Here is an 18318-nt window from a genome sequence, read left to right as displayed (position 1 = left end):
CAGGTCTGGGGGGAGGGACCTGGGTTTAGGGGCAGGCCTAATTGTTATTGATTATTATCATTATCATTATTATTATTACCCCAGGGGTAAGCTCAGGTCTTGGGGGGAAGGGTCCTGGGTTTAGGGCAGCCCTAGTTGTTATTGATTATTATTATTATTACCCCGGGGGTGAGCTCAGGTCTGGGGAGAGGGTCCTGAGTTTAGGGGCAGCCCTAATTGTTGTTGTTATTATTATTATTATTAGACCGGGGGTGAGCTCAGGTCTGGGGGGAGAGTCCTGGGATTAGGGACAGGCCTCCATTCATTCGTATTTATTGAGCGCTGACTATGTGCAGAGCACTGTACTAAGCGCTTGGGAAGTACAAATCGGCAACAGATAGAGACGGTCCCTGCCCAACAACAGGGGGGAAAGGGAGGGTCGGTCCTGAGTTTAGGGGTAGGCCTCGGACGGGGCGGAACTGGGCAGACTCCTTCGGGCGGCTCCTCGCTCAGCAGAGGAAAGAAGCTTGACCGCGGTCAGCCGCTCGGCCCCCAGATCCGTTTATTTATTCACCGCGATAAGAAATAGGAAGACAAGCTGCAAAAACCGGGGCCCCGGGGCGCTGTACGGGGGTGAGGCGCGCTGCCTTTCTCGCTTCATTCCGACCACGGCCTGGTGGACGTGAGTTAAGGAAGAGTGATTCCCACTAGGTGACTGCGGGTGACCCATTCCTCTCCCCGCTGTTCCTGGTGGGGATATTCCTCCTCCCAGTCCCCCTCCCCCTTACCCTGTTTGTTGCGGGAGAGGACGGGCCCCCTTAGACCTCACTGTACGGTCCAGCCTCTGTCGCCTACCGCCTATCTCCAGGACTGGGACTCAAGGGGGAAAACCGAAGCATTTGGATTTGGATCCAGGGGGGACATCCCAGCGCCCCCAACTAAATAGTCCGGGGCAGGGAAACAAGGGAACTCATGGTCCCGTTTTTAAGGCACGCGGTCCTGAGCTGGAAGAGGGGAAAGGCGAAGGTGGGGAGGAGTGAGCCAGAACAGTCTGGGATGGGCGAATGCAGGTTTTCGGATGATGGGATTTCGGTGGGCGACTTGGCCGTCTCGCTTGGGCTGAGCTGTTCCATCCTCAGTTTGGGGCGGACTATACTCCTCCATCTGGAGACTCTGGGGGGAAGAGGGAACGCGGGGTGAAGGGTTGGGGGGGCGTCCCCCGGCCTCCAGTGTCCTTCCCTTCCCTCCCAATCCCTCTCCCTTTCTCCAAACAAGGACAAAGTCCCCTACAGCCAAGGAGGGCTCTCCTGCCCCCTTCCCAGGTGACGGAGGGAACGTACCTGTGGGAGCAGCCGCGTGCCTCTTGTATAGAGAAGGGAAGACAGTGTAGGCGTCATACGCAAAGAGCACTGCAGCCAGGAACCCAAACACCTGAGGAGGGAGAGAAAAGTAACGAGAGGCGACGGGTCATACTCATCATCATCATCAATCGTATTGATTGAGCGCTTACTGTGTGCAGAGCACTGTACTAAGCGCTTGGGAAGTCCAAGTTGGCAACAAATAGAGACAGTCCCTACCCAATAGTGGGCTCACAGTCTAAACCATTCAATCGTATTGATTGAGCGCTTACCGTGTGCAGAGCACTGGACTAAGCGCTCGGGAAGCCCAAGTTGGCAACATAGAGAGACGGTCCCTACCCAACGACGGGCTCACAGTCTAGAAGGGAGAGACAGGCAACAAAACAAAACACGTGGACAGGTGGCAAGTCATCAGAATAAATAGAAGTAAAGCTGGATGCACATCATTAACAAAATAAATAGGTCATACGCTTATTTGGGTGCAGTCGGAAGAACCAGGCAGGGATGCAAAAATGACTTAGATGAGGAAGAGCCTGGATGTTGGACTCTTAGACTCTTTCCCCCACCCCTTTCAGTAGAGAAGAGAACATCCTGGAAGGGCAAATGCTAGTTTGCGATCGGTGGGGACTGATGACCCCAATTAGGTTAGGGCCCGGACCGAAAACTCTCCACCGTCCCCTTGGTCTGCCCTCCTCAACTTCCCCTCTGAAAAGTTCTTACCCCGGCGGCGATGCTCATGCCGTGCCCGTTCCTTATCATCACAATGAGGGAGGTGATTAAGAAGAGCAGGGCGGCGATGGCAGCGCGAAAGAAATCCTAGGCGGTGGGAAGGAAGAGAAACAGCGTCAGTCGCGTGAGTCGCCCCTCCCGGGGTCCCTCCTCCTTTTCCCCGGCCGCCCCGGCCCGTCCGCGCTTACGGTCCAGGCCCAGTTGATGAAATTGAGCTGGTGGTGGAAATTGCACATGAAGATGACGAAGAAGACGATGGCCATGACGAGTTCGCATACGGCCAGTGCGGAATAGCCGGCTGTACTTGAGGCACCGTAGCAGATTAGGATCACCACGCACAAAATCTGCGCAAGACACAAGTTGGAAATCGCCGTCGGGTCAGAATCCCGTGCCCGGCCCTCTCCCGAAGATCGAAGAGATCCAAAAAAGATCGGTGTAATTGATTTTGGAGTCTGTCTCCGGCCCCCGACCCCCCAGACCTTAAACTCCTCGAAGCCAGGGATAGTATCTACCACCTCCATTGTGCTCTTCCAACCGTTTAGTACAGTGTTCTGCACAGATTAAGTATTTATTGAGCACTTACTGTGTGCAGAGCACGGTAAATATTACCGATTAATTGGTGTAGGGGGTGTGAGTGGCTGTAGTGTACTCTCCCAAGCGCTTCTTACAGTGCTCCGCACACTCCGGCCCCCGACCCCCCAGACCTTAAACTCCTCGAAGCCAGGGATAGTATCAACCACCTCCATTGTGCTCTTCCAACCGTTTAGTACAGTGTTCTGCACAGAGTAAGTACTTACTGAGCGCTTACTTTGTGCAGAGCACGGTAAATATTACCGATTAATTGGTGTAGGGGGTGTGAATGGCTGTAGTGTACTCTCCCAAGGGCTTCTTACAGTGCTCCGCACACAGTAAGTGCTCAATGAATGACTGAATGGGAGACCGGACGAGGAAGGGCAGTGCCAGACTGGAAGATCCTATTTCTAGGACTACCTTCTGGGCCTCAGTTTCCCCCTCCATCTGCCAATCGTGTTGGAGTTCTGGGATAACCTGCCTGAACAAATTTGTTCTTTTTCTTTTAGTGGTATTTGCTAAGCGCTTACCAGGCACTGTACTAAGATCCGGGACAGATAGACGCTTACAGCGCTGTGCACACAGTAAGCGCTCAATAAATACGATTGGATGAATGAATGAATCTGGTTGGACACCGCCCCTGTCCCGCATGGGGCTCACAGTCTTAATCCCCATTTTTCAGATGAGGTAACTGAGGCACTGAGAATTTAGGTGACTTGCCCAAGGCCACGCAGCTGACAAGTCCCTGGAAAGAATGACCCACTGACATCCTCTCGAGGTTAATCCCCATTTTTCAGATGAGGTAACTGAGGCACAGAGAATTTAGGTGACTTGCCCAAGGCCACGCAGCTGACAAGTCCCTGGAAAGAATGACCCACTGACATCCTCTCGAGGTTAATCCCCATTTTTCAGATGAGGTAACTGAGGCACTGAGAATTTAGGTGACTTGCCCAAGGCCATGCAGCTGACAAGTCCCTGGAAAGAATGACCCACTGACATCCTCTCGAGGTTAATGCCCATTTTTCAGATGAGGTAACTGAGGCACAGAGAACTTAGGTGACACTTGCCCAAGGCCACGCAGCTGACAAGTCCCTGGAAAGAATGACCCACTGACATCCTCTCGAGGTTAATCCCCATTTTTCAGATGAGGTAACTGAGGCACAGAGAATTTAGATGACTTGCCCAAGGCCACGCAGCTGACAAGTCCCTGTAAAGAATGACCCACTGACATCCTCTCGAGGTTAATCCCCATTTTTCAGATGAGGTAACTGAGGCACAGAGAACTTAGGTGACTTGCCCAAGGCCACGCAGCTGACAAGTTCCTGGAAAGAATGACCCACTGACATCCTGTCGGGGCGAAACGGGGAGGGATGAGAGCGATATTTTCTAGGGAGGATCCCCAGAACCGGGGAGAGGGGCAGCGGGATACGGGGGGCGGAAGGCCCACATGGCGGGAAGCCCACGCCTGAGGGTAATCGGGAATGGGGGAGTGGCTGGAAACCAGGGATCCTGATGGTTTGGTGTGGAAATGATGACGGAGAAACAATACGGACTGCGAGCCCGCTGTCTCTCTATGTTGCCAACTTGGACTTCCCAAGCGCTTAGTACGGTGCTCTGCACACAGTAAGCGCTCAATAAATACGACTGAATGAATGAACCCAATTTAGTGGAAAGAGCACGAGCTTGGGAGTCAGAGGTCATGGGTTCTATTCCCGCCTCCCAGCTGTGTGACTTTAGGCAAGTCCCTTAACTTCTCTGTGCCTCACTTACCTCACCTGTGAAATGGGGACTAGACTGTGAGCCCCCCCGTGGGACAACCTGATTGCCTTGTATCTCACCCAGCGCTTAGAATAGTGCTTGGCACATAGTAAGTGCTTAACAAATACCATTATTATTATTATGGGTTCTAATCCCAGCTACCAGCTGTGTGACTTTAGGCAAGTCCCTTAACTTCTCTGTGCCTCACTTACCTCACCTGTAAAATGGGGACTAGACTGTGAGCCCCCCCGTGGGACAACCTGATTGCCTTGTATCTCCCCCAGCGCTTAGAATAGTGCTTGGCACATAGTAAGTGCTTAACAAATACCATTATTATTATTATGGGTTCTAATCCCAGCTGCCAGCTGTGTGACTTTAGGCAAGTCCCTTAACTTCTCTGTGCCTCACTTACCTCACCTGTGAAATGGGGACTAAACTGTGAGCCCTACGTGGGACAACCTGATTGCCTGGTATCTCCCCCAGCGCTTAGAACAGCGCTTGGCACATAGTAAGTGCTTAACAAATACCATTATTATTATTATGGGTTCTAATTCCAGCTGCCAGCTGTGTGACTTTAGGCAAGTCCCTTAACTTCTCTGTGCCTCACTTACCTCACCTGTGAAATGGGGACTAGACTGTGAGCCCTATGTGGGACAACCTGATGGCCTTGTATTTCCCCCAGCGCTTAGAACAGTGCTTGGCACATAGTAAGTGCTTAACAAATACCATCATTACTATTATTATTCTGTCGAGGTCGGGTGTCGGAGGGAAAGAGGGAGGTAGGAAGGGGGGCGGAGATGGAGCGTGCAGATAAGCCCCCAGGGCCGGGGCAGATGCGGGGAGGAGAAGCAGCGTGGCTCGGTGGAAAGAGCCCAGCCTTGGGAGTCAGAGGTCATGGGTTCGAATCCCAGCTCTACCACTTGTCAGCTGTGTGACCTTGGGCAAGCCACTTAACTTCTCTGTGCCTCAGATATCTCATCAGTAAAATGGGGATTAAGACTGTGAGCCCCACGTGGGACAACCTGATCACCTTGTATCCCCCCCAGCGCTTAGAACAGTGCTTTGCACATAGTAAGCACTTAACAAATACCATCATTATTATTATTCTCTGTGCCTCAGTGACCTCATCCGTCAAATGGGGATGAAGACTGTGGGCCCCACGTGAGACAACCCGATCACCTTGTATCCTCCCCAGTGCTTAGAACAGTGCTTTGCACATAGTAAGTGCTTAACAAATACCATCATCATTATTATTCTCTGTGCCTCTGTGACTTCATCCATCAAATGGGGATGAATAATAATAATGATGGCATTTGTTAAGCGCTTACTATGTGCAGAGCACTGTTCTAAGCGCTGGGGGGGATACAAGGTGATCAAGTTGTCCCACGTGGGGCTCACAGTCTTAATCCCCATTTTACTGATGAGGTATCTGAGCACTTAACAAATACCGTCATTATTATTATTACTATTATTGTTCTCTGGGCCTCAGTGACCTCATCTGTCAACTGGGGATGAAGACTGTGAGCCCCCCGTGGGACAACCTGATCACCTTGTAACCTCCCCAGGGCTTAGAGCAGTGCTTTGCACATACTGAGCGCCTAACAAATAACATCATCATCAGCAACCGGGGCGGCCTGGGTCCCCAACGCCCGTCTCTCCCGCGCATGCGCAGCAGGACCCCCCCCTCGCGCGCCCCGCGCATGCGCAGCAGCAGCAGGAGGGTGCCCCCGCGCATACACAGCAGCAGGACGACCCCCCCCCCCGCGCATGCACAGCGGCAGAAGGGGCCCCGTCCTGCGCATGCGCTTCATCAGGGGGCCCGCCCCCGCGCATGCGCAGCAGCAGGAGGGCGCGCCCGCGCATGCGCAGCAGCAGAAGGGCCCCGCCCTGGGGCCTCCCGTCCCCTCAGGGCCCAGCCGGCCTGCTCACTCCTCCCTGCCACGCCCGAACCCTGACATTCACTCTTTCCATCGTATTAATAATAATAATAATAATAGCATTTATTAAGCCCTTACTATGTGCAAAGCACTATGAGCACACTCTTCTAGACTATGAGCCCACTCTTCTAGACTGTGGGCCCACTGTGGGCAGGGACCAACTCTCTATGTTGCCAACTTGTCCTTCCCAAGCGCTTAGTACGGTGCTCTGCACACAGTCAATCAATCAATCGTATTTATTGAACAGTTACTGTGTGCAGAGCACTGTACTAAGCGCTTGGGAAGGACAAGTTGGCAACACTTAGAGACAGTCCCTACCCAACAGTGGGCTCACAGTCATTGCTCAATAAATACGAATGAATGAATGAATGAAAGCACTGTTCTAAGCGCCGGGGGAGAGTCCAGTGCTCTGCTTTCGGGTGAATGAGATTGAATGAATTTATTTATTTTACTCGTACATACTTATTCTATTTATTTTAGTTCGTTAATATGTTCTGTTTTGTTGTCTTGTCTCCCCCCTTCTGGACTGTGGGCCCGCTGTTGGGTAGGGACTGTCTCTAGATGTTGCCCACTTGTCCTTCCCAAGCGCTCAGTACGGTGCTCTGCACACAGTAAGCGCTCAATAAATACGATTGAATGAATTAATGAATGAATGGGCCCGCTGTTGGGTAGGGACCGTCTCTAGATGTTGCCCACTTGTCCTTTCCAAGCGCTTGCCACGGTGCTCTGCACACAGTAAGCGCTCAGTAAATACGATTGAATGAATGAATTTATTTTGTTAGTATGTTTGGTTTTGTTCTCTGTCTCCCCCTTTTAGACTGTGAGCCCACTGTTGGGTAGGGACTGTCTCTATATGTTGCCAATTTGTACTTCCCAAGCGCTTAGTACAGTGCTCTGCACATAGTAAGCACTCAATAAATACGATTGATGATGATGATGAATGAATGGGCCCGCTGTTGGGTAGGGACCGTCTCTAGATGTTGCCGACTTGTCCTTCCCAAGCGCTTAGTACGGTGCTCTGCACACAGTAAGCGCTCAATAAATACGATTGAATGAATGAATGCACAGTAAGCGCTCAATAAATACGATTGAATGCATGAATGAATGAATGAATTCAAGGTAATAATAGTAATGTTGGTATTTGTTAAGCGCTTACTATGTGCCAAGCACTGTTCTAAGTGCTGGGGGGGGGGGGGGGATACAAGGTAATAATAATAATGGCATTTATTAAGCGCTTACTATGTGCAAAGCACTGTTCTAAGCACCGGGGAGGTTACAAGGTGATCAGGTTGTCCCATGTGGGGTTGCCAACTTCTACTTCCCAAGTGCTTAGTGCTCTGCACACAGTAAGTGCTCAATAAATACGATTGATTGATTGATTGATCCCCATTTTACAGATGAGGTCACTGAGGCCCAGAGAAGTTAAGTGACTTGCCCAAAGTCACACAGCTGGCAATTGGCGGAGCTGGGATTTGAACCCATGACCTGTGACTCCAGAGCCCATGCTCTTTCCACTGAGCCACACTGCTTCTCTAGGTGATGAGGTTGTCCCACGGGGGGGGGGGCGCTCCCAGTCTTCATCCCCATTTTCCAGATGAGGGGACTGAGGCCCAGAGAAGTGAAGTGACTCGCCCAAAGTCACACAGCGGATTTGAACCCATGACCTTTGACTCCAAAGCCCGGGCTCTTTCCACTGAGCCACGCTGCTTCTCTTGATACATGCTTTGTTTTGGGGTCGGTCTCCAAAATAAGCGCCGACTGTGTGCAGGGCACTGCGCTAAGCGCTTGGAAAGGACAATTTGGCAACATTTACAGCCCCTACCCCACAACAGGGTCCCAGTCTAGAAGAGGGAGACAGACAGCAAAACAATCGTATTTATTGAGCGCTGACTGTGTGCACAGCACTGTACTAGACGCTTGGGAAGTACAAATCGTCAACAGAGACGGTCCCTACCAGACAACGGGCTCCCAGTCTAGAAAGGGGAGACAGACCACAGAGCAACCATATTTTTTGAGCGCTTACTGTGTGCAGAGCACTGTACTAAGCGCTTGGAAAGGACAGATTGGCAGCAGAGACGGTCCCTACCCCACAACGGGCTCGAAGGGGGACAGACTATAAAACAATCATACTTATTGAGCGCTGACCGTGTGCAGAGCACTGTCCTAAGCGCTTGGGAAGTTCAAATCGGCAACAGATAGAGACGGTCCCGACCGGACAACGGGCTTCCAGTCTAGAAGGAGGAGAGACAGGAAAATAATCGTATTTACTGAGCGCTGACTGTGTGCAGAACACTGTACTAAGCGCTTGGGAAGTTCAAATCGGCAACAGAAAGAGATGGTCCCGACCGGACAACGGGCTCCCCATCTATTAGGGCGCCGAGCCCCCGCCCTTGAAGGGGAAGTCAGAGGGGGCTTGGTGTCTTAATAATAATACTAATGGCATTTATTAAGCGCTTACTATGTGCAAAGCACTGTACTAAGCGCTGGGGAGGTTACAAGGTGATCAGGTTGTCCCATGGTGGGGGCTCACAGTCTCCATCCCCATTTTCCAGATGAGATAACTGAGGCCCAGAGAAGCGAAGTGACTTGCCCAAAGTCCCACAGCTGACAATTGGTGGAGGTGGGATTTGAACCCATGACCTCTGACTCCAAAGCCCGGGCTCTTTCCACTAGGCCATGCTGCTTCTCTAAAGAGTTAAAACTCTTTGGGCGGGCTGGAGGGCTGCGGTCAGCATCACCATGGGAGCTGGTAGGCGCTTACTTTGTGCCCGGCACCGTACTAAGCGCTTGGAGGCTGGCCTACTTTCCAGGAACCGCCCCCCACTGTCATTTATTCATTCAATCGTATTTATTCATTCAATCGTATTTCGTTCAATTCATTCAATCGTATTTATTCATTCAATCGTATTTCATTCAATTCATTCAATCGTATTTACTGAGCGCTTACTATGTGCAGAGCACTGTACGAAGCGCTTGAGAAGTCCAAGTTGGCAACATCTAGAGACGGTCCCTACCCAACAGTGGGCTCACAGTCTAGAAGGGGGAGACAGACAACAAAACAAAACATAGTAACAAACTAAAATAAATAGAATACATATGTACAAATAAAATCAGTAAATAAATAGAGTAATAAGTAATAGAGTACCCAACAGTGGGCTCACAGTCTAGACGATGGAGACAGACAACAAAACAAAAAATATTAACAAACTAAAATAAATAGAATATGTACAAATAAAATAAGTAAATAAATAGAGTAATAAGTATGTACAAACATATATACATATATATAGGTGCTGTGGGGAGGGGAAGGAGGTAGGGCGGGGGGGATTCATTCATTCAATCGTATTTATTGAGCGCTTACTGTGTGCAGAGCACTGTACTAAGCGCTTGGGAAGTCCAAGTTGGCAACATCTAGAGACGGTCCCTACCCAACAGCGGGCTCAAAGTCTAGAAGCAGCAGCGTGGCTCAGTGGAAAGAGCCCGGGCTTGGGAGTCAGAGGTCATGGGTTCGAATCCCGACTCCGCCACATGTATGCTGTGTGACCTTAGGCAAGTCACTTAACTTCTCTGAGCCTCAGTGACCTCATCTGGAAAATGGGGATTAAGGCTGTGAGCCCCACGTGGGACAACCTGATCACCTTGTATCCCCCCCCCCCCCAGCGCTTAGAACAGTGCTTCGCACATAGTAAGCGCTTAACAAATGCCAACATTGTGATTGTTGTTAGAAGACTAGAGAAGCTGTTAGAGAAGCAGCGTGGCTCAGTGGAAAGAGCATGGGCTTTGGAGTCAGAGGTTGTGGGTTCAAATCCCGACTCCGCCAATTGTCAGCTGTGTGACTTTGGGCAAATCACTTAACTCCTCTGTGCCTCAGTTACCTCATCTGTAAAATGGGGACTAAGGCTGTGAGCCCCCGGGGGACAACCTGATTACCTTGTAATCTCCCCAGTGCTTAGAACAGTGCTTCACACATAGTAAGTGCTGAATAAATGCCATTAAAAAATAAAAATTAAAAAAAGACTACTTTCCAGCAGCCCCTCCCTGCGTGAGCCCACTGTTGGGTAGGGACCGTCTCTCTCTGTTGCCAACTTGGACTTCCCAAGCATGCTTCAAATCCCGGCTCCGCCAACTGTCAGCTGTGTGACTTTGAGCGAGCCACTTCACTTCTCTGGGCCTCAGTTCCCTCATCTGTCAAATGGGGATCAGTCAATCAATCAATCGTATTTATTTAGCACTTACTGTGTGCAGAGCACTGGACTAAGCGCTTGGGAAGTCCAAGTTGGCAACATATAGAGACGGTCCCTACCCAGCAGTGGGCTCATAATAATAATAATAGTAATAATAACGGCATTTATTAAGCACTTACTATGTGCAAAGCACTGTTCTAAGCGCTGGGGGGATACAAGGTGATCAGGTTGCCCCACGGGGGGCTCACAGTCAGCGTGGCTCAGTGGAAAGAGCCCAGGCTTTGGAGTCAGAGGTCATGGGTTCAAACCCAGGCTCCACCAATTGTCAGCTGTGTGACTTTGGGCAAGTCACTTGACTTCTCTGTGCCTCAGTGGCCTCATCTGTCAAATGGGGATGAAGACTGGGAGCCCCACGTGGGACACCTGATCACCTTGTAACCTCCCCAGCGCTTAGAACAGTGCTTTGCACATAGTAAGTGCTTAATAAATGCCAACATTATTATTATTATTATCCCCATTTTACAGATGAGGTAACTGAGGCCCAGAGAAGTTAAGTGACTTGCCCAAGGTCACGCAGCTGGCACTTGGCGGAGCCGGGATTTGAACCCATAACCACTAACTCCAAAGCCCGTGCTCTTTGATGACTGTGAGCCCCCAGAGGGCCAACCTGATCACCTTGTAATCTCCCCGCGCTTAGAACAGTGCTTGGCACATAGTAAGCGCTTAATAAATGCCATTATTATTATTATTAAGACATCAAGCCCCCTCTGACTTCCCTAAGCGCTGAACAAATGCCAACATCGTTATTGTTGTTAGAAGACTGCGTTCCTTTTAGACTGTGAGCCCACCGTTGGGTCGGGACTGTCTATGTTGCCAACTTGGCCTTCCCAAGCGCTCAGTACAGTGCTCTGCACACAGTCAGCGCTCAATAAATACGATTGATTGATTAATTGATTGATTGATTTCCAGCAGCCCCTCCCTGCGTGAGCCCGCTGTTGGGGAGGGACCGTCTCTGTTGCCAACTTGGACTTCCCAAGCGCTCAGTACAGTGCTCCGCACACAGTCAGCGCTCAATAAATACGATTGATGGATTGATTGATTGACTGATTTCCAGCAGCCCCTCCCTGCGTGAGCCCGCTGTTGGGGAGGGACCGTCTCTGCTGCCAACTTGGCCTTCCCAAGCGCTCAGTACAGTGCTCCGCACACAGTCAGCGCTCAATACGATTGATGGACTGATTGATTGACTGATTGATTTCCAGCAGCCCCTCCCTGCGTGAGCCCGCTGTTGGGGAGGGACCGTCTCTGTTGCCAACTTGGACTTCCCAAGCGCTCAGTACAGTGCTCCGCACACAGTCAGCACTCAATAAATACGATTGATTGATTGACTGATTGACTGATTGATTTCCAGCAGCCCCTCCCTGCGTGTGCCCGCTGTTGGGGAGGGACCGTCTCTGTTGCCAACTTGGACTTCCCAAGCGCTCAGTACAGTGCTCCGCACACAGTCAGCGCTCAATAAATACGATTGATTGATTGACTGATTGACTGATTGATTTCCAGCAGCCCCTCCCTGCGTGAGCCCGCTGTTGGGGAGGGACCGTCTCTGTTGCCAACTTGGACTTCCCAAGCACTCAGTACAGTGCTCCGCACACAGTCAGCGCTCAATAAATACGATTGATTGATTGATTGACTGATTTCCAGCAGCCCCTCCCTGCGTGAGCCCGCTGTTGGGGAGGGACCGTCTCTGTTGCCAACTTGGACTTCCCAAGCGCTCAGTACAGTGCTCCGCACACAGTCAGCGCTCAATAAATACGATTGATTGATTGACTGACTGACTGATTGATTTCCAGCAGCCCCTCCCTGCGTGAGCCCGCTGTTGGGGAGGGACCGTCTCTGCTGCCAACTTGGACTTCCCAAGCGCTCAGTACAGTGCTCCGCACACAGTCAGCGCTCAATAAATACGGTTGAATGAATGACCCCCGCCTCTAGAAAGGGGCTCGGCGGGGGGAGGGCAAGTGGGCCCACTCGGGGGGTCGCCCTGAGCCAGAAGGGACCCCCCCTCTTACCATCTCCACAATGAGGATCATCCCCTTGCGGGTCCTCGTGTAGCCGGTGCAGGCCGCCCAGCAGTTGGGGGCCGCTCCCCTTTCCATGTCGGCCATCCCGGAGTCGCCAGCCCCTGTGGAAGCCTCTTCGGGGGGCGTCCAAAACGGGCACCTCTCAACCACGCCTAGTACACTCCCTTCTGCCCAGCCCCGGTGGCACCAGGAAGGGGGTGGGAGGACGGAGGGCGGGAGGAGTGAATCATCGGGGGCGGGGGAGAGCTCCCACCAACACCCTTTAAAGGAGCGTTTAGTTTTTATTTCTTTCTTTGATTCGGTTAATAGGTTGTGTTTATTTTTTTTTATTTCTTTCTTTGATTTTGTTAGTATGTTTTGTTTTGTTCTCCGTCACCCCCTTCTAGACTGTGAGCCCGCTGTTGGGGAGGGTGTTTTCTTTTGTTAAGATGTTTTGTCGTCTGTCTCCCCCCTTCTAGGAGGGCCGTCTCTAGATGTTGCCCACTTGGACTTCCCAAGCGCTTAGTACAGTGTCAGCACACAGGCAGCGCTCAAGAAATACGCTGAAGGGATGAATTGGGGGGCCGGGCCCGACTGTGAGCCCACTCTTTTAGACTGTTGGGTAGGGACTGTCTCTATATGTTGCCCACTTGGACTTCCCAAGCGCTTAGTACAGTGCTCTGCACACAGTCAGCGCTCAGTAAATACGACTGAATGAATGAATTGGGGGGCCGGGCCCGACTGTGAGCCCACTGTTGGGTAGGGACTGTCTCTATATGTTGCCAACTTGGACTTCCCAAGCGCTTAGTACAGTGCTCTGCACATAGTAAGCGCTCAATAAATACGATTGATGATGATGATGATGACTGTGAGCCCACTCTTTTAGACTGTTGGGTAGGGACTGTCTCTATATGTTGCCACCTTGGACTTCCCAAGCGCTTAGTACAGTGCTCTGCACCCAGCCAGCACTCAATAAATACTTGAATGAATGAATTGGGGGGCCGGGCCCGACTGTGAGCCCACTCTTTTAGACTGTGAGCCTGCTGTTGGGTAGGGACAGTCTCTATATGTTGCCAACTTGGACTTCCCAAGCTCTTAGTACAGTGCTCTGCACACAGTAAGCGCTCAATAAATACGATGGATTGATTGATTGACTGGGCAGGGCAGGGCAGGCCGGGGAGAGGCGGTGGCAGGTGGCAGAAAGCCATGGGGAGGGGCCCTGTTGGCTTAGGAGGCCGCCCCCCGGGCCTGCAGTTCGGGCCCGACCGTTCCCCTTCTTAAAAGTTAATAGGCGCACACCCTGCCTCCTCCAAAAATTCATTCATTCAATCGTATTTATCCATTCATTCATTCAATCGTATTTACTGAGCGCTTACTGTGTGCAGAGCCCTGGACTAAGCCCCTGGGAAGTCCAAGTTGGCGACACCTAGAGATGGGCCCCACCCCACAGGGGGCTCACAGTCTAGAAGGGGGAGACAGACAATAAAACATATATAAAATAAATAAAATAGTAAATATTCATTCTTTCAATCATATTTATTGAGCGCTTACTGTGTGCAGAGCACTGGACTAAGCGGTTGGGAAGTCCAAGTTGGCAACAGAGAGAGACGGTCCCCACCCAACAGTGGGCAAAAATGTTCCAGCCTGAGCTGCCCCTCCTCTGCCCATTCCTGCTGTATGGCAGGGCAGCCTCTCGTGGCTGTTGGGATTTCCCGCATTCATTCAATCGTATTTATTGAGCGCTTACTGTGTGCAGAGCACTGGACTAAGCGCTTGGGAAGTACAAGTTGGCAACAGACTGAGCCCCCTCCTTCCTCTCCCCCTCCTCCCCCTCGCCTTACCTCCTTCCCTTCCCCACAGCACCTGTATATATGTTTGTACAGATTTATTACTCTATTTATTTTACCTGTACGTATAACATTCATTCATTCAATCGTATTTATTGAGCGCTTACTGTGTGCAGAGCACTGGACTAAGCGCTTGGGAAGTACAAGTTGGCAACAGACTGAGCCCCCTCCTTCCTCTCCCCCTCCTCCCCCTTGCCTTACCTCCTTCCCTTCCCCACAGCTCCTGTATATATGTTTGTACAGATTTATTACTCTATTTATTTTACCTGTACATATAACATATTCATTCATTCAATCGTATTTATTGAGCACTTACTGTGTGCAGAGCACTGGACTAAGCGCTTGGGAAGTACAAGTTGGCAACAGTCAGACTGAGCCCCGTCCTTACTCTCCCCTTCCTCCCCCTCACCTTACCTCCTTCCCTTCCCCACAGCACCTGTATGTATGTATATATGTTTGTACGGATTTATTACTCCATTTATTTATTTTACTTGTACATATTTATTCTACTTATTTTATTTTGTTAATATGTTTTGTTTTGTTCTCTGTATATATGTATATATGTTTGTACGGATTTATTACTCTGTTTTACTTGTACATATTTATTCTACTTATTTTATTTTGTTAACATGTTTTGTTTTGTTCTCTGTATGTATATATGTTTGTACGGATTTATTACTCTATTTATTTTACTTGTACATATTTATTCTACTTATTTTATTTTGTTAATATGTTTTGTTTTGTTGTCTGCCTCCCCCTTCTAGAATGTGAGCCCGCTGTTGGGTAGGGACCATCTCTGTATGTTGCCAACTTGTACTTCCCAAGCGCTTAGTACAGTGCTCTGCACACAGTAAGCACTCAATAAATACAATTGAATTAATGAATGATTAGATTCCGAGGCCTGTGCTCTCTCCAGTACGCCCTTAAACTGATTAGACAGTCCTCTGGACTGCAAGCTACCGGTGGGCAGGGACCACGACTATTCATTCATTCATTCAATCGTATTTATTGAGCGCTTTCTGTGTGCACAGCACTGTACTAAGCGCTTGGAAAGTCCAAGTTGGCAACATATAGAGATGGTCCCTACCCAACAGTGGGCTCACAGTCTAGAAGGGGGAGACAGAGAACAAAACAAAACATATTAACAAAATAAAATAAATAGAATATAGACAAATAAAATAAATTCATTCATTCAATCGTATTTATTGAGCACTTACTGTGTGCAGAGCACTGTACTAAGCGCTTGGGAAGTACAAGTTTGCAAATAAATAGAGTAATAAATACGTACAAACATATATACATATATACAGGTGCTGTGGGGAGGGGAAGGAGGTCCCCACCCGCCTTGTCCTGCAAGGCCCCATCGATCAGTGGGATCTACTGGACACCCACTATGTGCAAAATGTTGCACTAAATGTTAGGCTCTCACTAAGGAGAGCCTAACCGGGCCTCATCATCATCATCATCATCATCAATCGTATTTATTGAGCGCTTACTGTGTGCAGAGCACTGTACTAAGCGCTTGGGAAGTACAAGTTGGCAACACATAGAGACAGTCCCTACCCAACACCACGTCTGACTCCAGTTCAGAAGGTTGCGCGTTCAAATCAACCCACTCTGTCGTATTCTCCCAAGCGCTTAGTACAGTGCTCGGCACGTGTGAGCCCTCAAAAAATGCCATGGACCAATCGATTCTCTCGGGAGGAGCGGAACCCAGAACCCGCCCTTGCTCTTCCCAGTAGGGGCCTGTCGCCAGCTCATGAGCTATAACAGGGGCGTGGTGGATATTTTTAAATGAGTCTACGCTCATCTGTGGTCAGGACACAAGCGGTGTGGAGTTTACTCAGAGCCCTCTTGGGCCAGCATTCATTCATTCATTCCATCGTATTTCATTCATTCATTCATTCCATCGCATTTATTGAGCGCTTACTGTGTGCAGAGCACTGGACTAAGTGCTTGGGAAGTCCAAGTTGGCAACATCTAGAGACAGTCCCTACCCAACAGTGGGCTCACAGTCTAGAAGGGGGAGACAGACAACAAAACAAAACATATTAACAAAATAAAATAAATAGAATAAATATGGACAAATAAAATATTTATTGAGTGCTTACTGTGTGCAGAGCACTGGACTAAGCGCTTGGGAGGTACAAGTTGGCAACATATAGAGACGGTCCCTACCCAACAGTGGGCTTACAGTCTAGAAGGGGGAGAAGAGCTCCGTTCCCTGATGGTGTTTGGGGCCCCCCTCTAGATCTTCTTTCCATGGCTGGGGTACTGATTTCAAGCCTCTAGTTCTCCATCCATCTTGTGGGGGGGGCTACATCCTTTCCCATTCGTGCCTCAGTGGAAAGAGCCCGGGCTTTGGAGTCGGAGGTCATGGGTTCAAATCCCAGCTCCGCCAACTGTCAGCTGGGTGACTTTGGGCAAGTCACTTCACTTCTCTGGGCCTCAGTTACCTCATCTGGAAAGTGGGGATTAAGACTGAGCCCCCCATGTGGGACAACCTGATCACCTTGTAACCTCCCCAGCGCTTAGAAGTGCTTTGCATATAGTTAGCGCTTAATAAATGCCATTATTATTATTATTATTATTCCCCGGCCTTGGGCGTGACACTTAACTTCTCTGTGCCTCAGATGCCTCATCTGTAAAATCAGGATTCCAAATCCGTCCTCCTTCCCACTTAGACTGTGGGAATGACACGGTGTCCAGGCTGACTAACCTTGTATCTACCCCAGGGCTTAGTACAGTGCTTGGCAACGTAGTAACCAGTTACCTGTTATTAGTAGCAGTATTATTAATTCAGATATTGAATCTCCACTTAATGGATGAGGGAACTGAGGCCCAGAGAAGTTAAGTAATACTACTACTCATAGTAATCCCCAATTTAAGTTCAGTTCATTCATTCATTCAGTCAGTCATATTTATTGAGCGCTTACTGTGTGCACTGTACTAAGCGCCTTGGGAAGTACAAATCAGCAACATAACACATAATACATATATAGACCCTGCCCACCCGCAAATGGGGTTATCATTCACCTAGACAAGCTTACCCTCCCGTCCCATCACCCGGCTCTGGCTGACATTTACACAAGTCAGAGAGTGCAGCGAATAAGAGTGGAATTTGTTAGGCGCTTAGGCCAAACACTGCGCTAAGCGCTGGGATAGATACAATTTCATGAGAAATGGAATCTAGGCAGGGATCTCAACTTCCCAAATATTACTCTATTTATTTATTACTCTATTTATTTTACTTGTACATATCTATTCTATTTTATTTTGTTAGTATGTTTGGTTTTGGTCTCTGTCTCCCCCTTTTAGACTGTGAGCCCACTGTTGGGTAGGGACTGTCTCTATATGTTGCCAACTTGTACTTCCCAAGCGCTTAGTACAGTGCTCTGCACACAGTAAGCGCTCAATAAATACGATTGATTGATTGATTCCCACATTCATTCACTCAATGAATCGTATTTCTTGAGCGCTTACTGTGTGCAGAGCACTATAGAGAGAGAGAAGCAGCGTGGCTCAGTGGAAAGGGCCCGGGCTTGGGAGTCAGAGGTCATGGGTTCTAATCCTGGCTCTGCCACTTGTCAGCTGGGTGACTCTGGGCAAGTCACTTCACTTCTCTGGGCCTCAGTTACCTCATCTGTGAAATGGGGATTAAGACTGTGAGCCCCCCGTGGGACAACCTGATCCCCTTGTATCCTCCCCAGCGCTTAGAACAGTGCTTTGCACATAGTAAGCGCTTAACAAATGCCATTATTATTATTATTCTAGGCACTTGGGAAAGGCCAAGCACTTAGTACAGTGCTTTGCACACAGTAAGTGCTCAACAAATACGAATGAATGAATGAATGACAATGGGGGACTCAGTGCTGAGAAACGGGAGAGAAATGATCCAAGAA

General features: G+C 49.7%; 1 protein-coding gene across 1 annotated transcript; it reads right to left on the bottom strand.

Annotated features, from left to right (window-relative positions):
- Window positions 1–527: 527 nt before the first annotated feature.
- On the bottom strand, window positions 528–12769 carry PLP2 (proteolipid protein 2). The gene is made up of 5 exons (XM_038748186.1): window positions 12579–12769; window positions 2255–2410; window positions 2058–2153; window positions 1320–1410; window positions 528–1152 (listed from the first exon to the last, which is right to left on the bottom strand). Exons 1-5 carry the CDS (start codon window positions 12672–12674, stop codon window positions 1130–1132), a joined length of 462 nt encoding a protein of 153 aa, XP_038604114.1. The 5' UTR covers window positions 12675–12769; the 3' UTR covers window positions 528–1129.
- Window positions 12770–18318: the final 5549 nt, after the last annotated feature.

This window comes from Tachyglossus aculeatus, chromosome 6 (assembly GCF_015852505.1).
Source record: "Tachyglossus aculeatus isolate mTacAcu1 chromosome 6, mTacAcu1.pri, whole genome shotgun sequence".
Lineage (NCBI taxonomy): Eukaryota > Metazoa > Chordata > Mammalia > Monotremata > Tachyglossidae > Tachyglossus > Tachyglossus aculeatus.
Note: the sequence above shows the minus strand (reverse complement) of the source record. Positions and strands in the feature narration are given on the sequence as shown.